This window comes from Hyla sarda, chromosome 4 (genome assembly GCF_029499605.1).
Source record: "Hyla sarda isolate aHylSar1 chromosome 4, aHylSar1.hap1, whole genome shotgun sequence".
Lineage (NCBI taxonomy): Eukaryota > Metazoa > Chordata > Amphibia > Anura > Hylidae > Hyla > Hyla sarda.
Genome location: NC_079192.1, coordinates 271,534,230 through 271,560,936, shown reverse-complemented (window position 1 = coordinate 271,560,936; position 26,707 = coordinate 271,534,230). Strand labels below are relative to the sequence as shown.

The following is a 26,707-nucleotide window of genomic DNA, read 5'->3' as shown; positions in this document are numbered from 1 at the left end:
CCATATGTCTGGCCCCCACAGTGCTTCTATAATCATATGCCATTGCAGCGCTATGAATGACAAGTATTCTAGCAGCAGTGCATCTGCCCGGGTAGCGCTGCTGCACTACTGATAGAATACTTGTCATTCATAGCAATGCGGAGGCATATGATTATAGAAACGCTGTGGGGGCTAGACATATAGTGTTATCTGGCCCCCACAGTGCTTCTATGTACATATGTCGCCGCAGCGCTATGAATGACCAGTATTCTTTCAGCAGCACATCGGGCCGGCCAGCTTCCTTGCCAGATGCGCTGCTGTTAGAATACTTTTCATACATAGCGCTGATGGGGGTTTATGATAGCGCTGCGCGGGACAATACCTATATGCGCTGCGGTGGGTAATATATAAGCGCTGCGGGGGACAATATATATGCGCTGCGGGGGGAAATGTATATATATACATATATATATTTATATGCACTGCGGGGTGCAATACTTATATAGCGCAGCAGGGGGCAAGATATATAGTAGCATATAGATATATAGAATACATGCGCAGAACGAACCAATCGCTAGAAGCAGGGAGCATCTCTAGCTAGCTATTGTGATGCACGCCTAGTGAGTCTGACGGGTTAAAGGGGTACTAAAGTAGAATTTTTTTTTAAATCAACTGGTGCAAGAAATTTAAACAGATTTGTAAATTACTTTTATTTAAAAATCTTAAAGGGGTATTCCAGGCAAAAACTTTTTTTTATATATCAACTGGCTCCGGAAAGTTAAATAGATTTGTAAATTACTTCTATTAAAAAATCTTAATCCTTCCAATAGTTATTAGCTTCTGAAGGTGAGTTGCTGTTTTCTGTCTAACTGCTTTCTGATGACTCACGTCCCGGGAGCTGTCCAGCTCCTATGGGGATATTTTCCCATCATGCAAGGGATATTCTCCCATCATGCACAGCTCCCGGGACGTGACATCATCATTGAGCAGTTAGACAGAAAACTTCGGAAGCTAATAACTATTGGAAGAATTAAGATTTTTTAATAGAAGTCATTTACAAATCTGTTTAACTTTCCGGAGCCAGTTGATATATAAAAAAAAGTTTTTGCCTGGAATACCCCTTTAATCCTTCCAGTTCTTATCAGCTGCTGTATGCGCCACAGGAAGATCTTTTATTTTTGAATTTCCTTTCTGTCTGACCACAGTGCTCTCTGCTGACACCTCTGCCCATGTCAGGAACTGTCCAGAGCAGGAACAAATCCCCAGAGCAAACTTCTCCTGCTCTGGACAGTTCCTGACATGGACAGGATCTATGAAGATCTAGGCCACACGTCACCGTGCACCAGGGGCATAGAAACGCTCCCCATGCACCAAGCTCCACATTTACATATACTGAAGACCAGGGATTACTGAAGACCAGAGGCAAGGAATGAGGAACAGTTAGTATCGATTTTATCAGTATCACCTGCACTACAAGCCTGTACCAACAGGTTAGTGCGGATAACCGATTCCCTTTAAAAATACAAATAAACCTATTGTTAGGGGCAGCGCTCCAGCCATTTATTCTGCCCGTGAGCGCCCCCTCTCCCCTGTCATGCTTGGTCCCGGGACTCGAGGTGCAAGTGTCCCAAGCATTGCTAGGGGAAATGCTCCGGCCGTTCTGGCCAGCCGTGAACACCCCCCCCCCCCCCCGGTCAAGTGCCTGTGGTGGCTCCGGGATGTGCCCGCATGCGAGTCCCGGGTGTCTCCTCACCTCCTGCTGTCCCCGGTCTTCCTGCTAGACTGGCGTTGCTAGATTTGAAGGGCCAGTATGCCCATAATTGGTCGCCTGCTGGACGGACTCTATATTAGTCCGGCACCTCCCCATCATAGTGCCGGATCTTTGTGCCTTAAAGAAAGCGTTACATTTAGTGTGCCATATTAGTGTTCCTGACCTCCAGCCTGTGACCTGACCTTGCTCTTATGCCGCCTACCTCCTGACATTGTGCCTGTGACCCGACTACGCTCCTTGCCACCTGCCTTCTGACCTGTGCTTAATCTGACTACGCTAACCATCTGTGCCAAGTTTCATCTGGGCAACCTGTGTGGACGGATCGCACCAGGGCTAGCGACCTGGGTGCCGCCTGCCGCTGCAAGTCCATCCTGCTTTGCTGCGGGCTCTGGTGAAAACCAGCGGCACCTTAGACTCCCTTCCCTGGTACGGTTCAGCCATTGTTCACACAGGTCAGCGGATCCACTACTCAGCCATCACGGTAAGATCGTTACACCTATCCCATAATAAAAAGAAAAACTAATAGCCCCCCCCCCTTTCCTATTTTTTATTTTATTTTAAAAATAATCAGATTTGGTATCACCATTGTCTGAACTATTAAAGTGTGACATTATTGATCCTACACAATGAATCAATGAATGGCGTAAATGAAAGTAATAATTATATTAAAAAAAAACACCAGAAATTACATATTTTGGACACATCACATCCCAGAATAAAATAGAACAAAAAATGATAAAAATGTCCGACCATAAGTCAAATTGTTAATAACAAAAAATACAGATCATACCTCAGTTATTGAATTTTTTATCCGATGAATTAAAAAAAATTATTGCTCAAGAATCGATTATAAAAATAATGGTTACTTGCAGCCCCAATATATCACTTTGAATTGCAGGTGTAACCTAATACTTAACATGAACCAGTAACACTACTAATAGCCTCAGTGTAGTCCTCTTAGTTTAACCTTCTTAAACTGTATCCATTTGTATTTTGGGTTTAATAGCTGACAGTGTCTATTCTTGTCATGTTCCTCCTAACCAGGTTACTTTTCAGCCCCTATATGTATGATCTCCTCTAAGATTTCCAGCACATAGGCTTATTCTGCAGGCACTGACATCCTCAGCATGGCTGAACACAGCAGAAGTGACAGATTCATGTTAATAAGTTTATTATGGCTCCTTGACACGCTGCTAATTCTTTTGGAATAAATATTTGACTAAACTCTTACTGAACATTGTTTCCTATTCTGATATGTATCACAGGTGACAACCATTTGACATTTAGGCACTTATCAGTGAAATGGAAAGTGCGTCCAAATAGGCTTATCCAGAGCAAATAATTAAGAGGCAGCCCCGACTGCAACTGGTCTAAAAAAAGAAGACCAAGACTGGTTAAAGTAAACCTCCCAATTTCCATAGTAATTCTTTATACTGGAGCATTTCTGATGGCCTATTAAATGATTTCAGCTTGTAATTGTGCTTTCTATGCAGTGTATTAACAAAGCAAAATAGCTGTAGAATTTGAGTGCATTCAGATAAGTGATTTCTGCCAGCAAAAATACCTTAAAGTTATCGATTAATTTTTGAAAGCTATCAGGGTGTCATTTGTTTCCCAAAACGTAGAAACCCTTTTTAGTAAGCATTAGTCTACTCACTATGGGGAACTTTTATCATTGGCTTTACACTACTTTAATGTTCTAAATGTCCCTGCAAATTTGGGGCAATTGTATTTTTTAGAAAAAAAATTTTGCGCAATTTCGGTAGAACAACTATCAAAGTTGTCTACTGCTTTGTGCACCATACACCACTTTTTTTTTTTTTTGCAGTGGAGCTGTATTTATTATTTGCACAAATTAAATTTAGAAGTATTTTTTTTTTTTGCGCAAACCTACACCACCTAATAGGACATGTACAAATGTGTCAGATGCCAGAGCACAAAGCTTAAACCAATCTCTGCAGTTCACTGGTTTTTATAATTGTGCAGAATCTCTGTGCACCATTTTGGTGAATTTTGAAAACCGTGTAAAAAATACACCATCAAACAGGGGAAAAATCTATACTACCTCACACCGAAATTGATAAATATCCCCCTGTGTTTCCACTTCTTGGGCAGGATGAAGTCTGACCCATTGGATCAGGCTTGACGTGCAGCCTCTTGGAGCTCACGTTCCTTAAGCATAGAATTATGTTTTGCAAGAGGGCCCTCCCTAAGGGGTTACTTGCTTGTTAAATCCCCATCATCACTTAATCATGGACAACAGAAAGAGGAGAAGAGAACTGTCTGAGGACTTGAGAACCAAAATTGTGGAAAAATATCAACAATCTAAAGGTTACAAGTTCATCTCCAGAGATCTCTATTTGCCTTTGTCCACAGTGCGCAACATTAACAACCCATGGCACTGTAGCTAATCTCCCTTGGCGTTGATGGAAGAGAAAAATTGATGAAAGGTGTCAATGTAGGATAGTCAGAAGGTGGATAAGCAGCCCCAAACAAGTTCCAAAAGATATTCAAGCTGTCCTGCAGGCTCAGGGAGCTTCAGTGACAGCGCAAACTATCCGTTGACATTTAAATGAAATGAAACGCTATGGCAGGAGACCCAGGAGGACCCCACTGCTGACACAGAGACATAAAAAAGCAAGACTACATTTTGCCAAAATGAACTTGAGTAAGCCAAAATCCTTCTGGGAAAATGTCTTGTGGACAGATGAGACCAAGAAAGAGCTTTGTGGTAAAGCAGAATGAGGCCTACAAAGAAAAGAACACAGTACCTACAGTGAAATATGGTGGAGGCTCAATCATGTTTTGGGGTTGTTTTGCTGCCTCTGGCACTGGGTGCCTTGAATGTGTGCACAGTGGTGTTGCGACCGGGGTGCGGGGGGTGAGGCCCGCACCGGGTGACACTATCCTGATGGGGTGACACCAGGTACGCCCCCAATCCTCACTTGCGCTGTCTCTGTACTAGCACCCTCCCCCGTCATCACTTGCGCTGTCTCTGTAATAGCACGCCCCCGTCCTCACTTGCGCTGTCTTCGTACTAGTAGCACCATTCCCCCCCCCCCCCGTCACCTGCACAGTGAACCGGCCTGCACCCCCATGTCTTCGGCTGCGCCGGCCCGACGTCCCTCCGCAGGGCCGCGCAGAAGGACGTGACGTCACTCGCAGAGCGCCCGGAGAGAAGGAGCGCTGCGCTGGATGGGTGAGTGAGTGTGTGTCTGTCTCACTCTATCTCTGTTTGTGTGTTTCTGTGTGTGTGTGTGTGTGTGACTCTCTGTGTGTGTGACTGTGTGTAACTCTGTGTGTGTGTGACTGTATGTGACTCTGTGTGTGTGACTCTGTGTGTGTGTGTGTGACTGTGTGTGACTGTGTGTGTGTGTGACTCTCTGTCTGTGTGTGTGACTGTGTGTGACTCTGTGTGTGTGTGACTGTGTGTGACTCTGTGTGTGTGACTTTGTGTGTGTGTGACTCTCTGTCTGTGTGTGTGACTCTGTGTGACTCTGTGTGTGTGTGTGACTCTGTGTGTGTGTGACTGTGTGTGACTCTCTGTCTGTGTGTGTGTCTCTCTGTCTGTGAGTGTGTGTGTCTCTCTGTGTGTGTTTATGTGTGTGTCTGTCTGGCGCTATCTCTGTCTGTGTGTGGCTCTCTGTCTGTGTGTGCCTCTGTGTGTGTGTGACTGTGTGTGTGACTCTCTGTCTGTGTGTGACTGTGTGTGACTCTGTGTGTGTGTTACTCTGTGTGTGACTGTGTGTGCGTGACTGTGTGTGTGACTGTGTGTGACTGTGTGTGACTTTGTGTGTGTACTCTGACTCTCTGTCTGTGTGTGTGACTCTGTGTGTGACTCTGTCTGTGTGTGTCTCTCTGTCTGTGAGTGTGTGTCTCTCTGTGTGTGTTTATGTGTGTGTCTGTCTGTCGCTATCTCTGTCTGTGTGTGACTCTGTGTGTGTGACTGCGTGTGACTCTGTGTGTGTGTGACTGTGTGACTCTGTGTGTGTGTCTCTCTCTTTCTGTGAGTGTGTGTCTCTCTGACTGTGTGTGTGTGTCTCTCTCTCTCTATCTATCTGTGTGTGTCTCTGTGTTGTGTGTGTGTGTGTGTTTTTTGTGTGGGGGGAGGGGGGGGTTTGTTTGAACCAGTGATCTAATGTGTGGAGACTTTGACCTATTGTGGGGAACGTGCAAGGGAACCTGCGGCCTAATGGGGGGGAAACTACTACCAAATGTGGGGAATCTATACTACCTAATGTGGGGAAACTGCTACCTAATGTGGGGAAACTGCTACCTAATGTTGGAAAACTGCTACCTAATGTGCGAAAGCTGCTACATAATGTGGGAAAACTGCTACCTAATGTGGGGAATCTGTGCTACCTAATGTGGGGAAACTGCTACCTAATGTGTGGAATCTGTGCTACCTAATGTGGGGAATCTGTGCTACCTAATGTGGGGAATCTGTGCTACCTAATGTGGGGAAATTACTACCTAATGTGGGGTAACTGGTACCAAATGTGGGGAATCTATGCTACCTAATGTGGGGAAACTGCTACCTACCTAATGTGGGGGAACTGCTGCCTACCTAATGCTCCCCCCCTGGCAGTAGCACCCTCATCATCCACCAGCAAACCACCCCAGCAGCAGCACCTCCATCATCAGATCCTGATGGTGGATGATGGGGGTGCTCCTGCCAGGAGGATGATCCTGCCGATGGATGATGGGGGTGATACTGCCAGGGGGGATGACCAGTAGCACCCTCATCATCCTCCAGCAACACCCCCCCAGTACTAGCACCCCCATCATCCACTAGCAACACCACCAGATTTATATTCAGAGGGTACAGTATGTGGCAGATTTATATTTAGAGGGTACAGTATGTGTTGGTATTATATTCAGAATGTACAGATGTGTGGTAGTATTATATTCAGTGGGTACGGTGTATGGAAGGTTTATAATCAAAGAATGTAGTGTATAGTAGTATTATATTTAGAGGATACAGTGTCTGGCAGGTTTATAATAATACTTGTTTTCATATAGAGGATGAGAATGTACTGATATAGTGAGGAGTCATCTGGGCGTCACATTCTACAGGCAGAAGTTTTAGCTGGAACAAGTCCTTGCGGTATGTACCATATGAATTAGATAAGGGAAGACTATAGAGAAGACGTCAGCTGTAGTCACTGATATCATTGTACATTCTCCTCACTATAGAAAAGACGTCACCTGTAATCACTAGTGTTGAGCGGCATAGGCCATATTCGAATTCGTGAATATTCGCGAATATATGGACGAATATTCGTCATATATTCACGAATATTCGCATATTCGTTATATTCTCGTTTTATTTTCGCATATGCGAAAGTTCGCGTATGCGAAAATTAACATAAGTGAATATTGGCATATACAAAATTAACACGCGCGTAAATTCGCATATGCGAAAATTAGCATATGCTGATTTTCGCATATGCAAATTTTCGCACGCCAGTCTCACACAGTAGTATTACAGCCTTCTTTACACCACACAAGCTGGAAGCAGAGAGGGGTGATCACTGTGATGTGTACTGTGAAGAAAAGAAAAAAAAAAAAAACGAATATTCGTAATTACGAATATATAGCGCTATATTCGCGAAATTCGCGAATTCACGAAAATGCGATATTCGCGAATAATATTCGCATTGCGAATATTCGCGAGCAACACTAGTAATCACTGATATCATTGTGTATTCTCCTCACTATAGAGAAGACGTGTCACGATGCCGGCTGGCAGGTAGTGGATCCTCTGTGCCAGAGAGGGATTGGCGTGGACCGTGCTAGAGGATCGGTTCTAAGTCACTACTGGTTTTCACCAGAGCCCGCCGCAAAGCGGGATGGTCTTGCTGCGGCGGTAGTGACCAGGTCGTATCCCCTAGCAACGGCTCAACCTCTCTGGCTGCTGAAGATAGGCGCGGTACAAGGGAGTAGACAGAAGCAAGGTCGGACGTAGCAGAAGGTCGGGGCAGGCAGCAAGGATCGTAGTCAGGGGCAACGGCAGGAGGTCTGGAACACAGGCTAGGAACACACAAGGAAACGCTTTCACTGGCACTAAGGCAACAAGATCCGGCGAGGGAGTGAAGGGGAAGTGAGGTGATATAGGGAAGTGCACAGGTGTAAACACTAATTGGAACCACTGCGCCAATCAGCGGCGCAGTGGCCCTTTAAATCGCAGAGACCCGGCGCGCGCGCGCCCTAGGGAGCGGGGCCGCGCGCGCCGGGACAGAACTGACGGAGAGCGAGTCAGGTACGGGAGCCGGGGTGCGCATCGCGAGCGGGCGCTACCCGCATCGCGAATCGCATCCCGGCCAGAGGCGGTATCGCAGCGCCCCGGGCCCGGAGCGCTGCAGTGAGAGGAGTGTAGCGAGCGCTCCGGGGAGGAGCGGGGACCCGGAGCGCTCGGCGTAACAGTACCCCCCCCCTTGGGTCTCCCCCTCTTCTTGGAGCCTGAGAACCTGAGGACCAGACTTTTGTCCAGGATATTGTCCTCAGGTTCCCAGGATCTCTCTTCAGGACCACAACCCTCCCAATCCACTAAAAAGAAGGTTTTCCCTCTGACCTTTTTAGATGCCAAAATTTCCTTGACGGAGAAGATGTCCGAGGAGCCGGAGACAGGAGTGGGGGGAACAGATTTGGGAGAGAAACGGTTAATGATAAGTGGTTTAAGAAGAGAAACATGAAAGGCATTAGGAATACGAAGAGAAGGAGGAAGAAGAAGTTTGTAAGAGACAGGATTAATCTGGCGCAAAATCTTGAAAGGACCAAGATAGCGTGGTCCCAACTTATAGCTAGGGACACGGAAGCGGACATATTTGGCGGAGAGCCATACCTTGTCTCCAGGGGAAAAAATGGGAGGAGCTCTTCTTTTCTTATCCGCGAATCTCTTCATGCGTGAAGAAGCCTGTAAGAGAGAATTTTGGGTCTCTCTCCATATGATGGAGAGATCACGAGAAATTTCATCCACAGCGGGCAGACCAGAGGGCAAGGGGGTAGGGAGGGGGGGAAGAGGGTGACGGCCGTACACCACGAAAAACGGGGATTTGGAGGAAGATTCAGAGATTCTGAAATTATACGAGAATTCGGCCCAAGGTAGAAGATCTGCCCAGTCATCCTGGCGGGAGGAAACAAAATGTCGTAAATAGTCACCCAAGATCTGGTTAATTCTTTCTACTTGTCCATTGGATTGAGGATGGTATGCAGAAGAAAAATTTAATTTAATCTTGAGTTGTTTACAGAGAGCCCTCCAGAATTTAGACACAAATTGGACGCCTCTATCCGAGACGATCTGCGTAGGCAACCCGTGAAGACGAAAAATGTGTACAAAAAATTGTTTAGCCAACTGAGGCGCTGAAGGAAGACCAGGAAGAGGGATGAAATGTGCCATTTTGGAGAATCGATCAACGACCACCCAAATAACAGTGTTGCCATGGGATGGGGGTAAGTCAGTAATAAAATCCATACCAATCAGAGACCAAGGCTGTTCGGGAACAGGCAGAGGAAGAAGAAAACCAGCGGGCTTCTGGCGAGGAGTCTTATCCCGGGCACAGATAGTGCAGGCTCGCACAAAGTCCACCACATCAGTCTCTAGAGTCGGCCACCAATAGAAGCGAGAGATGAGTTGCACAGATTTCTTGATGCCCGCATGACCTGCGAGATGGGAGGAGTGACCCCATTTGAGGATTCCGAGGCGTTGGCGTGGAGAAACAAAGGTCTTTCCTGGTGGAGTTTGCCTGATGGAGGCTGGAGAAGTGGAAATCAGGCAGTCAGGAGGAATGATGTGTTGAGGAGAGAGTTCAATTTCAGAAGCATCTGAGGAACGAGAGAGAGCATCGGCCCTAATGTTCTTATCAGCAGGCCGAAAGTGAATTTCAAAATTAAATCGGGCAAAGAACAGAGACCACCTGGCCTGACGAGGATTCAGCCGTTGGGCAGACTCGAGGTATGAGAGGTTCTTGTGATCGGTGTAAATAATAACTGGAAATCTTGATCCCTCCAGCAGATGCCTCCATTCCTCAAGTGCTAATTTAATGGCTAGAAGCTCTCGATCCCCGATGGAGTAGTTCCTCTCCGCCGGAGAGAAGGTCCTAGAAAAAAACCCACAAGTAACAGCATGCCCGGAAGAGTTTTTTTGTAGAAGGACAGCTCCAGCTCCCACTGAGGAGGCATCAACCTCCAATAGGAAGGGTTTAGATGGGTCGGGTCTGGAGAGCACGGGAGCCGAAGAGAAGGCGGACTTGAGTCGTTTAAAGGCGTCTTCCGCTTGAGGAGGCCAAGACTTGGGATCGGCATTTTTTTTGGTTAAAGCCACAATAGGAGCCACAATGGTAGAAAAATGTGGAATAAATTGCCTGTAATAATTGGCGAACCCCAAAAAACGTTGGATGGCACGGAGTCCGGAGGGGCGTGGCCAATCTAAGACGGCAGAGAGTTTATCTGGATCCATTTGTAGTCCCTGGCCAGAGACCAAGTATCCTAGAAAAGGAAGAGATTGGCATTCAAACAGACATTTCTCAATTTTAGCATAGAGTTGATTGTCACGAAGTCTCTGAAGAACCATACGGACATGCTGGCGGTGTTCTTCTAGATTGGCCGAAAAAATTAGGATATCATCAAGATATACAACAACACAGGAGTATAACAGATCACGAAAAATTTCATTAACAAAGTCTTGGAAGACAGCAGGGGCGTTGCACAGGCCAAAGGGCATGACCAGATACTCAAAGTGTCCATCTCTGGTGTTAAATGCTGTTTTCCACTCATCCCCCTCTCTGATGCGGATGAGGTTATAGGCGCCTCTTAAGTCCAATTTAGTAAAGATGTGGGCACCTTGGAGGCGATCAAAGAGTTCAGAGATGAGGGGTAAGGGGTAGCGGTTCTTAACCGTGATTTTATTAAGTCCGCGGTAGTCAATGCAAGGACGTAGAGAGCCATCTTTTTTGGACACAAAGAAAAATCCGGCTCCGGCAGGAGAGGAGGATTTACGGATAAAGCCCTTTTTTAGATTCTCCTGGACGTATTCAGACATGGCAAGAGTCTCTGGGGCAGAGAGAGGATAAATTCTGCCCCGGGGTGGAGTAGTGCCCGGGAGGAGGTCGATAGGACAGTCATAAGGCCTGTGAGGAGGTAGAGTCTCCGCTTGTTTTTTGCAGAAAACATCCGCGAAGTCCATATAGGCCTTAGGGAGACCGGTTACTGGAGGAAGCACAGAGTTACGGCAAGGGTTACTGGGAACCGGTTTTAGACAGTCCTTGGAACAAGAGGGCCCCCAACTCTTGATCTCCCCAGTGGACCAATCCAGGGTTGGGGAATGAAGTTGAAGCCAGGGAAGTCCAAGGAGAATTTCCGAGGTGCAATTGGGGAGGACCAAAAGTTCAATCCTCTCGTGATGAGATCCGATGCTCATTAGAAGGGGCTCCGTGCGGAAACGTATGGAACAGTCCAATCTTTCATTGTTTATACAATTGATGTAAAGGGGTCTGGTGAGACTGGTCACTGGGATGTTGAACCTGTTGACGAGAGAGGCCAAAATAAAATTTCCTGCAGATCCAGAGTCTAAGAAGGCCACAGAAGAGAAGGAGACGGCAGAGGCAGACATCCGCACAGGCACAGTGAGACGTGGAGAAGCAGAGTGGACATCAAGGATTGTCTCACCTTTGTGCGGAGTCAGGGTACGTCTTTCCAGGCGGGGAGGGCGGATAGGACAATCCCTCAGGAAGTGTTCGGTACTAGCACAGTACAGGCAGAGGTTCTCCATGCGGCGTCGTGTCCTCTCTTGAGATGTCAGGCGAGACCGGTCGACCTGCATAGCCTCCACGGCGGGAGGCACAGGAACAGATTGCAGGGAACCAGAGGAGAGAGGAGCCGAGGAGAAGAAACGCCTCGTGCGAACAGAGTCCATATCTTGGCGGAGCTCCTGACGCCTTTCGGAAAAACGCATGTCAATGCGAGTGGCTAGGTGAATAAGTTCATGAAGATTAGCAGGCATTTCTCGTGCGGCCAGAACATCTTTAATGTTGCTGGATAGGCCTTTTTTAAAGGTCGCGCAGAGGGCCTCATTGTTCCAGGATAACTCAGAAGCAAGAGTACGGAATTGTACGGCATACTCGCCAACGGAAGAATTACCCTGGACCAGGTTCAACAGGGCAGTCTCAGCAGAAGAGGCTCGGGCAGGTTCCTCAAAGACACTTCGAATTTCCGAGAAGAAGGAGTGTACAGAGGCAGTGACGGGGTCATTGCGGTCCCAGAGCGGTGTGGCCCAAGCCAGGGCTTTTCCAGACAGCAGGCTGACTACGAAAGCCACCTTAGACCTTTCAGTGGGGAACTGGTCCGACATCATCTCCAAGTGTAATGAACATTGGGAAAGGAAGCCACGGCAAAGCTTAGAGTCCCCATCAAATTTATCCGGCAAGGATAGTCGTAGTCCAGAAGCGGCCACTCGCTGCGGAGGAGGTACAGGAGCTGGCGGAGGAGATGGTTGCTGGAGCTGTGGTAGTAACTGTTGTAGCATAACAGTCAGTTGAGACAGCTGTTGGCCTTGTTGCGCAATCTGTTGTGACTGCTGGGCGACCACCGTGGTGAGGTCAGCGACAACTGGCAGAGGAACTTCAGCGGGATCCATGGCCGGATCTACTGTCACGATGCCGGCTGGCAGGTAGTGGATCCTCTGTGCCAGAGAGGGATTGGCGTGGACCGTGCTAGAGGATCGGTTCTAAGTCACTACTGGTTTTCACCAGAGCCCGCCGCAAAGCGGGATGGTCTTGCTGCGGCGGTAGTGACCAGGTCGTATCCCCTAGCAACGGCTCAACCTCTCTGGCTGCTGAAGATAGGCGCGGTACAAGGGAGTAGACAGAAGCAAGGTCGGACGTAGCAGAAGGTCGGGGCAGGCAGCAAGGATCGTAGTCAGGGGCAACGGCAGGAGGTCTGGAACACAGGCTAGGAACACACAAGGAAACGCTTTCACTGGCACTAAGGCAACAAGATCCGGCGAGGGAGTGAAGGGGAAGTGAGGTGATATAGGGAAGTGCACAGGTGTAAACACTAATTGGAACCACTGCGCCAATCAGCGGCGCAGTGGCCCTTTAAATCGCAGAGACCCGGCGCGCGCGCGCCCTAGGGAGCGGGGCCGCGCGCGCCGGGACAGAACTGACGGAGAGCGAGTCAGGTACGGGAGCCGGGGTGCGCATCGCGAGCGGGCGCTACCCGCATCGCGAATCGCATCCCGGCCAGAGGCGGTATCGCAGCGCCCCGGGCCCGGAGCGCTGCAGTGAGAGGAGTGTAGCGAGCGCTCCGGGGAGGAGCGGGGACCCGGAGCGCTCGGCGTAACAAGACGTCACCTGTAGTCACTGATATCATTGTGTATTCTCCTCACTATAGAGAAGACGTCACCTGTAGTCACTGATATCATTGTACATTCTCCTCACTATAGAGAAGACGTCACCTGTAGTCACTGATATCATTGTGTATTCTCCTCACTATAGAGAAGACGTCACCTGTAGTGACTGATATCATTGTGTATTCTCCTCACTATAGAGAAGACGTCACCTGTAGTCACTGATATCATTGTGTATCCTCCTCACTATAGAGAAGACGTCACATGTAGTCACTGATATCATTGTGTATTCTCCTCACTATAGAGAAGACGTCAAATGTAGTCACTGATATCATTGTATATTGTCCTCTCTATGTCCTATCAGAGCTGTAGTCACTTGTCAGTTCTACAGTTATGATGAGTGAAACATGTTTTTAATCAACTGGTGCTACAAAGTTAAATGACTTTATAAATGACTTCTACTTGAAAATCCTTCCAGTACTTATTAGTTGCTGTATAAGTGATTCACTTTTCTTTTTTAATTTCTTTTCTTTCTGACCACAGTGCTCTGTGCTGACACCTCTGTCCATGTCAAGAACTGTCCATAGTAGGAGCAAATCCCCATTGCAAACCAATCCTGCTTTGGACAGTTCCTAACATGGACAGACAGAGCACTGTGGACAGACTGGAAAGAACTACACAACTTCCTGTGGAGAATACAACAGCTTATAAGTACTGTAAGGATTAAGATTTTAAATAGAAGTAATTTGAAAATCTGTTTAACTTTCTGGCACCAGTTGATATACAAGTAAATGTTTTCCAGTGGAGTACCCCTTTAAGTAATTCTGGGAGCTGTATATTTAAATGGTGAAAACTTCTTTAACACTTTCCCATTCTGTGGCAACTGGTATATCTGATTATTATACTGGAATTTCTCACAATGCGCTACAACAGTCACAACAGGCTAAAAACTTACTGGGGGGAGGGGGTAGGTATGGGGGTGACACCATTTTCTACCACAACGGGTGACACCAACCCTAGCAACGCCACTGTGTGTGCAAGGCATCATGAAATCTGAGGATTACCAACGGATTTTGGGTCGCACTGTACAGCCCGGTGTCAGAAAGCTGGGCTTGCATCCGAGATCTTGGGTCTTCCAGCAGGACAATGACCCCAAACAAACAAAAAGCACCCAGAAATGGATGGCAACAAAGCGCTGGAGAGTTCTGAAGTGGCAGCAATGAGTCCAGATCTAAATCCTATTGAACACCTGTGGAGAGATCTTAAAATTGCTGTTGGGAAAAGGCGCCTTCCAATAAGAGAGACCTGGAGCAGTTTGCAAAGGAAGAGTGGTCCAACATTCCGGCTGAGAGGTGTAAGAAGCTTATTGATGGTTATAGGAAGAGACTGATTTCAGTTATTTTTTCCAAAGGGTGTACAACCAAATATTAAGTTAAGGGTGCCAATAATTCTGTCCAGACCATTTTATGGAGTTTGGTGTGACATTATGTCCAATTTGCTCTTTATTCCTCCCTTTTTTGGTTTAGTTCCAATACACACAAAGGGAATAAACATGTGTATAGCAAAACATGTGTTACTGCAATCCTTTTCTGTGAGAAATACTTAATTTTCTAGAAACATTTCAGGGGTGCCAACATTTACGGACATGACTGTACTTAAAAACAAAGCCTGAACAGGGCCTAAAACGGAAAAATGCAAAAACGGACATTACTAATGTATGATCTTTTGGAGCGCCACTGCTAGCACCCCCACCAATCAATACAATAAAAATAAAATATTGCACTGAAACTTACATCATGTTTAGAAGTTTTTTATTACAAAAGATTCTGAAATCATAACTGCAGTTTTCACATTGTCCACCAGATGTCACTATACTCAGGATTGGCATATACTGTACAGTATACAGCAGAGATCCAAGCATGGTGCAGTCTTGTGCCTTATAGATGCATATGCTTCTGTTTTAAAACATTGTAAAATAAAATTAAAGGTGTTATAAAGAAATTTCAAGGGCAGGTGTAAGTCCAGCTCACTTCTGGCTCCCCTCCGTGTCCACCCACAGCAGAACAGGAAGAAGCAACACGTCCAGTGCGGTATGTAGGATTTCAATGCTTTATTGTCTAAAAGTAGACATCAGGACAAGTAACATGTAAAGTCTCAGGTGGGTGACCACCCTTAGTCGTACATAGAGGTTAGACTTATTGATATAGGGGGTCACATGGCCTGCTCAGGAGTGAGCTGAGAAGGACATGTATTAACCCTTTATATAGAGTGATTAAAAATTTATGTAATCAAACATCAAATAAGTAGCATAAAAATTCAAATGAACAAATTTTACACTAATTAGGTAATAAAGTAATATGCTAAATAAATTTAACCCTTTAATCATTGGCAAAAACAAAAAAATTATGTATGAACAAGTAGTGTCGGGCATACTATAACCAAATGTGTCTTTGTGCATAGAAAAACTACTAAATGCAAATCCAAAAGTTCTGCACTAAATAATGGCAGCATATGAAACAATAAGAACATACTGCCAGAAAGAAAACCAATTGGAAACTTGGCCTAAAATATGTTTTACTTTAAATTTACTTTACATGCTTAGTAGTGGAAGCTATCCTATAGGCGGAGTCCATTACTAAGCCGGGGCTTAGCATTAGCTCCAATTACAGCTAGCACTAACCCTCTATTATTACCCCGGTACCCACTGCCACAGAGATGCCAGAAGAAGAAGTACCAACAAGACCGGAGTGTCAAAAAAAGGCGCTCCTGGGTCTGGGTGGTAACAAACTGCCATTAATTAGGCTGGGGAGGACCAGTAGCAAAGGTCCTAGCCCACCATGGTAACGTCAGGCTGTTGATGCTTTGTTGGTATCTGGTTGAGAATAAAAATACAAGGAACCACACACGTTTTTTTTTTGTATATTTAATTATTTATGCAAAAAACGTGTGGGGTTCCCTATATTTTCATTCCCAGCCAGATATAAACCAAGCAGCAACAGCCTGACGTTACCAGGGTGGGCATGGACCATTGTTACTGTCCCTCCCCAGCCTAAATAACGCCAGCCTGTTACCGCCTAGGCCCAGGAGCGCCTTTCTTGATGCTCCAGGCCTGTTGGTACTGGCCCTTCCTGGCACCCCTGTGGTGGTGGGTACCAGGATAATAATTGGTGGTTAGCACTAGATATAATTGGGGTTAATGCTAAACCCAGCTTAGTAATGGAGTCCACAGAAAAGAAAGCTTCCACTACAGAGCCTATAAAGTAAATAAATAAAAAAACAAGTTTGAAATATTTTATTCCAAAAAATACTCCCCTACAAGCCCTTATTAACCATTTTATTAATATTTAACAAAAATAAGGGGAGTTAACTATGTTTGTCCACCAAATCGCAAGAAGTCCTTTGCATACACTGATCTGAAATGAGAAGAAAGAAAACACAAAAAATAGTTTAGTACATAATGTGTCATTTTGTGTCATAACAGCGTAGAAACGGAAGCCCCCAAAAGTTGCAAAATTGTGTTTTTTTTCCAATTTTGCCCCGCAAATAGTTTTTTTTTTGTTTCACCGTAGATTTGGTGGTAAAATGAGTGATGTCATTACAAAGTACAAGTGGTGGTGCAAAAAACAAGCCCTTATATGGGTCTGGAGGTAGAAGATTAAAAGCGTTTATAAATATTAGGTGAGGAGGAAAAATGAAAGTGCAAAAATAAAAAAATCCCTGTGTTCTTAGGGGTTAATAAAATGTTATCCAATACAGAAGTTTATGCTAAATTACATCAAAACCCCACTGCATCCTTTAAGGATCTATTGTTTCAATTCATTATTGGTGTACGGTGTCCATTTTAGGACATTGTCAGTCGTCAGATGTAACTCTGTCCTCCGTCAGGTGAAACGGCGTTCCGCCTCCTCCCTCGGGCCAATCTCCGTCAGGCGTCAGGCGCAACTCCCTCCTCCCTCCTTTGTCATCCTAAAGTCTCTCATCCGAAACTCCATCATCCCTCAGACGCAAAACGTTCCTGCCGTGTAGTAGAGCACAGTCAGTGTCGGCTCTCTGCTATACGGGTTCTGCTGTACATACTATTCAATGTTGTCTCTGCTATACAGACTCTGTAGCACATGTAGTGTCTGTAGTACACACCAGCAAGTATCACAGTTTCAACTCTGCTATACATGCTGTGCAGCGTCAGCTCTGCTATGCGGCAGGAAGTTGCGTCCGAGGGAGAATCGTCTGAGGCAAGACAGCGTTTAGGAGGACAGCGATTGGTGTGAGGGAGGAGGCGGGACGCTGTTTCACATGACGGAGGACGGAGTTGCAGCTGACAGCGATTGGTCTGAGGGAGGAGGCGGGACAACGTTTAACCTGACGGAGGACGGAGTTGCGGCTGACCACTCATGGCAATTGGTCTGAGGGAGGAGGCGGGACGCCGTTTCACCTGACAGAGGACAGAGTTGCAGCTGACAGCGATTGGTCTGAGGGAGGAGGCGGGACAACGTTTAACCTGACGGAGGACGGAGTTGCGGCTGACCACTCATGGCAATTGGTCTGAGGGAGGAGGCGGGACGCCGTTTCACCTGACTGAGGACGGAGTTGCGGCTGATGACTGATGGCGATTGGGCCGAGAGAGGAGGCGGGACGCCGTTTCACCTGACGGAGGATGGAGTTGCAGCTGATGACTGACAGCGATTGGTCCGAGGGAGGAGGCGGGATGACGTTTCACATGACGGAGGATGGAGTTGGAGCTGACGACTGACGGCAATTGGTCCGAGGGAGGAGGCGGGACGTCGTTTCACCCGACAGAGGACGGAGTTGCAGCTGACGACTGACAGCGATTGGTCCGAGGGAGGAGGCGGGATGACGTTTCACATGATGGAGGATGGAGTTGCAGCTGATGACTGATGGCGATTGGTCCGAGGGAGGAGGCGGGACGCCGTTTCGCCTGACAGAGGACGGAGTTGCAGCTGACGACTGATGGCGATTGGTCTGAGGGAGGAGGCGGGATGCCGTTTCACATGACGGAGTTGCAGCTGACGGCGCTTGGTCCGAGGGAGGAGTCGGGATGCCGTTTCACCTGACGGAGTTACATCTGACAATGTCCTAAAATGGACTGAGCTTGGGTTTTATAACTGAGAGAGGGGGAATATATAAAAACAAACCCTACTTTTACATGCGTTACCTAAGGTTTACATATAATGGTAAAGAAGCAATTCTGTAGTGTGCACGGGCTGTTATGGAGCTGCAATATGGTGCTCTGCCAGGTTGGGCAGGATAGAGGCGGCCTGTAGCGTTTCCCTTCTCCCTAAATCAGTGTTTCCCAACCAGGGCGCCTCCAGATGTTGTAAAACTACAACTCCCAGCATGCTCGGACAGCCTTTGGCTGTCCGGGCATGCTGGGAGTTGTAGTTTTGCAACATCTGGAGGCCCCCTTGTTGGAAACACTTCCCTAGATAATATAGATGTGAGGGATGCTTTTAGGCCGTACGGTAGACAGACAGGAGTCCGCTGGGGCCAGAAACAACGCGCTACGAGACCGCGGACAAGGCGTCCCACTCCATAAAGTCATTTCAGGACGGGTTGTCAATCATGGAAACTGACAGATCACTCGGCCAATCCGGGCAGCCGCCCAACGCTGACGGCACCGCTCTGCCTGCGTGCCCCTGACGCCTCGGCCCCGCCCCAGCTGCGGGCTGTGAATGAGGCGGCAGGCTGCGTCCTCTCACTCCCCGGAGGCCTCGCTCATATCAGCGGCCAGGCGCAGGCTTTGTGGGAGCGGATCTGGGCGGGGACAGCCGGGGACGCTCACGTACACGGGGCAGGCGGATTGCGAATACGGCATCGCGGACGCGCCCGTCCCTCTTCTCGACTGCTGCTACTGCAACGAGCCTTGTGTGTGGCTGGCCCGGGGGATTCCAGACACGGGGCCCCGGCAGGGGAGAATTCACCAGCGTCATCACCTGAGGCAACGGCGGCGGCAACATGGCGAGCGCCTCGTACCACATCTCCAACCTGCTGGAGAAAATGACGTCCAGCGACAAGGACTTCAGGTGAGGGGCCGAGCGGACGGCTGTCACCGGCGGAGGGGGAGAAGCCGCGCCGTGTGCACGGGACCGGGGTGCGGCCTGTCATGGCTCACACTAGGCCGCGGCTGGGGAGCGAGTGAACGGCCTGGAGCCCGGGCACCATGTGCGGCCCAGCTGCGCCTGCCACATCCCTGGGAGGCGGGGGACGGGCTCCTGCCAGGCTGGTGCTGCAGAGAAACCGGGCGGATCATGGATCTATGTGTGAACACTGGCTTATGTACGGGGACACTGCACAACTAGTGCAAACCTGGTATCTCCCTAGGGCAGTGTTTCCCAACCAGGTGCCTTCAGATGTCGCAAAACTACAAATCCCAGCATGCCTGGACAGCCGTTGGCTGTCCAGGCATGCTGGGAGTTGTAGTTTAGCAACACCTGGAGGCCCCCTGGTTGGGAAACACTACTCTAGGGCCTGACACATCCCAGGAACCGGCCTGGCCCACTACAGACTGGTGAGCACATAGCTGTCTGCTGGCATGGGCCCTGTGATCATCTATCCCTGCAGGTTTTTGTCAGTAGAGATGTCATGTCAGTGACAAAGGATCCACTGTCCTAAAATCTGCCCCCATGGTGTTCCCTGCACATCAGATTGCTGGTAGGATCATATAACAGATCACTTGTGTTACCTGCCTCAGTCTGCCAGGGGTGACCCCAAAGTGTGTGCACACAGATGATCCTGAGGTCTATAGTAGATCTGTGGGATCCTTATTCGCTACTCCTGGTATGTAAGGCTGCTTTCACACTATACGTTTGCTCCGTTAAAAGATCCGCTATAAACTTCCGTTAGAAAACTCTTAAAAACGGCCGTTACAAAATCCCATTCAAGTCTTGAGATTTTTTGATTATCCGTTATAGCCCGTCATGAATAACGGACGTTAGTTGTGATGGAAGAAAAAACGTCACATGCACAAATTTCTCTTCCGTCAAAAATAACGGTGAAATAACAGCCATTAAAGGAGTAGTCCGGCGCGCACTTTTCTCATTTTTTCCCGTCCGGGCTGCAAAATAAAAGAAAACACACTTTCTCTTACCTGCCAACGAGCCCCCGTAGCTCCGGTACACTCCGGTACAGGTGTTCGGTCCCCGGGCTGTATTCTTCTTACTTCCTGTTAGCCCGGCACGTCACACGGAGCTTCAGCCTATCACCGGCCGAGGCGGGACATCGCTGTGGCCAGTGATAGGCTGAAGCTCCGTGTGACGTGCCGGGCTAACAGGAAGTAAGAAGAATACAGCCCGGGGACCGAACACCTGCACCGGAGCTCCGGGGGCTCGTTGGCAGGTAAGAGAAAGTGTGTTCTCTTTTATTTTGCAGCCCGGACGGGATAAAAGGAAAAAAGTGCGCGCCGGAGTACTCCTTTTAAAATTTTAACATTGAAGTCTATGGCTGACGGATGAGCCTTTATGTCATCTGTTTGCACCCGGTTTATAATATCCGTTATTACTTCTGAGCATGCTTAGAAGAGGTGACATCAGCAGACTCCTGCAGTGCTGAGGGACTACTACTACTCCCATCATGGAACAGACTTGTTTCTATGATGGGAGTAGTAGTTCGGTGGCTGGGGAGGCTACATTTGTGTTTGTACTACAACTCCAATCATAGAACAGACTCTGTTCCATGATGGGGGTTGTAGTACAGGGGCTGAGGGATTGATCACACTGGGTCTCACTTGAGACCCGATGCGATCAGTAGTTATTAAACAGGGGAGTGGGCGGCATGATCCACTCCCTTGAGATGAACGATGTAGTTTTACTTTCACTTTTAAATTCCCCGCCTGGAGCCCCGAATGGCCGGTACTGAGGAGCCTTTCAGGGCTCCCGGCGGGGTTTTTAAACTACTAATTTGACCCCCAAATGTATGCCCCCCCATGCATATTTATAATAATTCATTGCCCCCAGTGTCCTTATTTCCCCTTCCGTTGCCTGCTCCTTATCTTCTTTGAGCAGGGCAGCAGCAGGACATGTCGGGAACGGCGGCAATGAATGAATGAATGAAGCCGACATGTTGGGGAAATGTCTATTCTCTGCTGCTCATCTCAGTCAGGTACGGAGATGAGCAGCAGAGAATAGACATGTCCCGGCGGTGCGCTGATTGCGCTAGGAGCAGGGCAGCAGCGGGGACGTGTCGGGTGGCAGCAGTGAATGAAGCCTACATGCGGGTCATGTCTGCTTCTTTCATTCACCGCCGTCGGTTCCCAACGTGTCCCGCAGCTGCCCTGCTCCAAGAAGATAAGGATCAGGCAGCAAGAGGGGAAATAAGGACACTCGGGGGGGGGGAAATAAGGATGGGCACACCTGGGGCCGATGCGTCGTGATGGGCACACTGGGGCCGATGCGTCGTTATGTGCACTCTGGGGCCGATGCGTCGTTATGGGCACTCTGGGGCCGATGCGTCGTTATGGGCACTCTGGGGCCGATGCGTCGTTATGGGCACTCTGGGGCCGATGCGTCGTTATGGGCACACTGGGGCCGATGCGTTATTATGGGCAAAATACACCTTACATTGCAGGGGAGTGGAGCATGCCAGCCGCATCCCTGTTTAATAACTTTTGATCGCATCAGGTCTCAGATGTGAGACCCGGTGCGATCAATCCCTCAACCCATGTACTACAACCCCCATCATGGAACAGAATCTGTTCCTTGATAGAGGTTGTAGTGCAAACACAAATGTAGCCTCCCCAGTCACCCGCAGACTCCCGCAGCCGGGGAACGACTACTCCCATCATGGAAACAAGTCTGTTCCATGATGGGAGTAGTAGTAGTCCCGGCTGCGAGTGTCTGTAGGCACAGGTGTTAAAACAACGGTAGATGAGGGATGTTATAACGGGTCTTATCGGATGAATATGCCCATTATTTTGATGAACATTATTCAGCCATTAGCACCCGTTATTTCAGCCGTTATTATAAATCAGTTTTTTAATTCTACAATACAGAAAACGGATGAATCTCATAGTGTGAAAGCAGCCTAATATGGCATCTGGGGCAGATTTCACCTGTTTTAGACATTTGGTGAAGCCTGTTGACCAGTAGTGCATGTCACAGGTTCTGCAGAATGCTGTCAGATCTGCAGAGTGTGGCCCTACACACTGACGGACATGTCTGTATAGACACAACCCATGGCAGTGGGAATGGCAACACCTAGTTGTCAGGTTAGGCTAGTGCTTCCAACCAGGGTTCCTCCAGCTGTTGCAAAACTGCAACTCCCAGCATGCCCGGACAGCCAAAGGTTTTGCAACAGCAGGAGGCTCCCTGGTTGGGAAGCACTGGTTTAGGCTAACACCTGCCTTGTCTATTTCAGTTTTCTGTTCCCGCATGACAGCAACAAAAAATTAAAAAAATTCGGGATACATCACTCGACTGACTCCATTCACTTATAATGGGGGTTGCGCTGTGTTGTCATTTTGGCAAATCTGAACACTGTCTTAGGACTTGTTCACATCATGTTCATAACACCTGTGGCCCGGATATGTCGGAAAACAAAATCAAACTAGATCTGTGGTACACATTTTTTATAATCCCCTGTGCCCGGGCTGCAAAAAGTAACAAAACAAACTTTAACTCCCCTTCTGACGTTCCCCCGTTATTGGTGTCTTGTTCCTCTGGTGATGGGATTCTTCCTGGGGACGGTGACTCATACTGCGCTCAGTGTATCACCGGCTGCAGCGATGTCCCGCCACGGCTGGTGACGGTCATGTAAGGAGCCTGGGCCCCGCCTTCTCCCTGCTGCCTGGCTTCTTACATGACAGTGCACTCAGCCTTTCACCGGCCGAGGGGACATTGCTGCGACTGGTGATACGCTGAGTACAGTATGAGAAGTATGCCCAGGAAGAAGCCCCTCACCGGAGGACCAAGAGACCGATAACGGGGGAGCGTCAGAAGGGGAGTTAAAGTTTTTACTTTTTGAAGTCCGGGCACAGGGGATTATAAAAAATGTTTACCACAGATCTCCTTTAATTCTGGGTTGTCTTCTTTTCAATATCTGCATAGTGATATTCCAATGTTATTCCTCCTGCAAATTAGGGATGTCCCGATACTGATATTAGTATCGTTATCGGGGCCGATACTAGCCATTTCCCTGGTATCGGGGACTCGTTCAATGTCCCCGATACCAAATCCGATACCTGCTGCTGCCCCGTTCTCCCGTCCGCATCATGGCGTTCCATGGAGGAGCATGTGACACACACGTCACTCCACCTCCTCCACTGCGCCCAGCGTAACGCTACGGAGGAAGCAGAGTGACGTTTGTCACATGCTCCTCCATAGAACACTATTATGTGGACGGGAGAACGGGGCAGCAGCACCCGTCAGAGGACAGCCGCAGGTGAGCTGTTTACAAGGGTGGGGGCTGCGGTCTACAGGGGGCCTGCTACTAATGTCTAAAGGGGGGCCCTGCTGTTTACAAGGGGGGGGGGGCTTGCTGTCTACAAGGGGGGCTTCTACCAATGTCTACAGGGGATGCCTGCTGTCTACAAGGGGGGGGGGGGGGCTGCGTTCTACAGGGGGGCTGCTACTAATGTCTACAGGGGGCTGCAACGAACGTTTGCAAGGGGATAATACCTACTATTAAAGACAATCTTACAGCAGAGTCACCTGCACTAACTTGAATTTATAGGTAGATAGTGCAGGTGACCAGGTTTCTACCACTGCTCACCATGTGGTCATCGGTCTCGCCCATAATGCAAATTTTTTGTTCTGCCCAATGGAGAAGAGAGAAATCTTGGCTCATATTACAGCAGCTGCCTCCATTGTACACAACAAGGAACCACATATCGGCACGGTAAGCAGCGCCAGAGACCGGGTCACCCTGGTGTCAGATTCCCTTTATAATATAAGTACTCGTACTTGGTATAGGCGAGTACTAGAATTAAAGTATCGGTACTCGGTCTTAAAAAAAATAAAAAATAAAAAGAAAAATGGTATTGGGACATCCCTAACCGGGTATACATCACATACCATCCGTGACATGGATGCATTGACAAATGTTATAATGGCTTATGAGTTGTACCCGGGCTTAGAAGCATGGCGCGTTACAGTTCAAGCTCCAAATTGACCCAAATGTAGTTCCTAGCTGAAATTCTTTCAGTACACGGATGGAAGGCTATTTTGACTTTCATTAATGTATCGGTGCCACATACGGAAACTACATAATCCAAAGAAGCAGGGAAGCGGCACTCCAATGTAGCATAGAAACGGTTTTCTATTCACCCATCCATGTAACGGACCGCTACATTCCGCTCTCTCAATGAGACCTTTCTCAACCTCTCATTGAGGGACTGAAACGTAGCTGTCTGTTACATGGATGGGTGAATAAAAAACCTTTTCCATGCTACATTGGAGTGCCGCTTCCCTGCTTCTTTGGATTATGTGAGACGGGGCTTGGAGTCTGGCCTTGAGTTGTAGAGCACCCTTTTGGACCGGGAGTTCATTCACAGTGCCGGTTCTGGCCTACATGTTATAAGGAAATAACATTATTTGTACCCTGCCAGATTTCTAAATTTCCAGGAGGAATAACTTTGGGATAGCACTATGCAGACACTATTGCAAAGAAGAAACCCAGAATTGTTTGGTTTCAAATTCAAGAATTTAAAGGAAAACAGTCACCTGTTTACCCGCACTATAACCCGATACACCAAGTTATTGTGCGGGTGAACAGGAGACCGATGGGGGGGGGGTCTCGGACGGCTATACCTTCCTGCAGTCCAGAACCCTGATCCCCTGAAGGTCCCCCTCTTTCAGCGCTGACTTGTGCTTTGAGGCAGGCCCGCTGGCTGGATTTAAATATTCATAAGCGCTGGTCACGTGAGCGCTCAGTAGCCACGCTGCCTCACGTGGCCAGCGCTTATGAATATTTAAATCCAGCCAGCAGGCCCGCCTCAAAGCGCAAGTCAGCGCTGAAAGAGGGGGACCTTCAGGGGATCAGGGCTCTGGACTGCAGAAAGGTATAGCCGTCCAAGACCCCGCATCGGTCTCCTGTTCACCCGCACAATAACTTGGTGTATCGGGTTATAGTGCGGGTAAACGGGTGATCATTTTCCTTTTAAAGGAGTACTCCTTTGGAAAACTCTATTTTTTTTAAAAACATTTTTTTTTTTTTTTTTATGAACTGGTGCCAGAATGTGAAACAATTTGTAAATGACTTCTATTAACCTCTTAAGGATGCAGGGCATACCTGTACGCCCTGTGCCCAGTCCCGGTGTTTAAAACTGGGTCACGCAGTGACCCCGCATCACACCGGGTCAGTCCCGGCTGCTATTGATAGCCGGGACCCTGGGCTAATAGCGCGCGGCACAGATTGTTGTGCCGCAAGCTATTAACCCTTCAGACGCGGCGATCAAAGTTGATCACCGCGTCGAAAATGAAAGTAAAAGCTTCCCAGCAGCTCAGTCGGGCTGATAGGCCCCCTTACCTTGCTCCGTCACTTCCGATCAGCATTTGATTGCTCCAAGCCTGAGCAATCGACCCCCTATTACGCTGATCCATGCAAAGCTATGGCTTTGCAGGGATCAGGGTAAAAGATCAGTGTGTGCAGTGTCATAGCCCCCTATGGGAGCTATAACACTGCAAAAAAAAAGTTGATAATGGTTATTTAACCCCTTCCCTAATAAAAGTTTGAATCGCCCCCCCCCCCCTTTTCCCATAAAAAATAACTGAAAATAAACATATAACATAAAATGAGCCCTCATCGGCCCGTACGTGGAAAATAAAAAAGTTATTGGGGTCAGAAGATGACAATTTTAAACGTATACATTTTCCTGCATGTAGTTACGATTTTTTCCAGAAGTACGACAAAATCAAACCTATATAAGTAGGGTATCTTATTAATTGTATGGACCTACAGAATAAAGATAAGGTGTCATTTTTACCATAAATGTACTGTGTAGAAACGAAAGCTCCCAAAAGTTACAAAATACATTTTTCTCTGCAATTTTGTCGCACAATGATTTTATTTTTTTTTTTTTCGTTTTGCCGTGGATTTTTTGGTAAAATGGCAAAGTAGAATTGGTGGCGCCAAAAATAAGCCATCATATTGAATTTTATGTGCAAAATTGAAAGCGCTATGATTTTTAGAAGGTGATGATAAAATGAAAATTCAAAAACGGAGAAACGCTGAGTCCTTAAGGAGGTTAAAAAATCTTTACCCTTCCAGTACTTTTTAGCAGTTATATGCTACAGAGGAAAATCCCCATTGCAAACCTATGCTTCTCTGGACAGTTCCTGACACGGACAGATGTCAGCAGTGAGCACTGTGGACAAGACAAAAAAGAAATTCAAAAAGGACAGAATTTTCTCTGTAGCATACAGCTGCTAAAAAGTACTGGAAGGGTAAAGATTTTTTTAATAGAAGTAATTTACAAATCTGTTTAACTTTCTGGAGCCAGTTGAGAGAGAGCGAGGTTATTATTTATTATTATTAATAATAATAAAATATACAGTATTTATCGGGGTATACCACGCACCGGCCTATAACACGCACCCTCATTTTACCAAGGATATTTGGGTAAAAAAAGTTTTTTACCCAAATATCCATGGTAAAATGAGGGT

The 26,707-nt window shown here is 47.6% G+C and overlaps 1 protein-coding gene across 1 annotated transcript in view; it reads left to right on the top strand.

Annotated features, from left to right (window-relative positions):
* The first annotated feature begins 18,758 nt into the window (after positions 1 to 18,758).
* CAND1 (cullin associated and neddylation dissociated 1) overlaps positions 18,759 to 26,707 on the top strand; it is a 36,194-nt gene continuing 28,245 nt past the window's right edge. Inside the window, exon 1 of the mRNA XM_056574198.1 lies at positions 18,759 to 19,135. Within this exon, the coding sequence (XP_056430173.1) occupies positions 19,068 to 19,135 (68 nt within the window). The 5' untranslated portion in view covers positions 18,759 to 19,067. The remainder of the gene's footprint in view (positions 19,136 to 26,707) is intronic.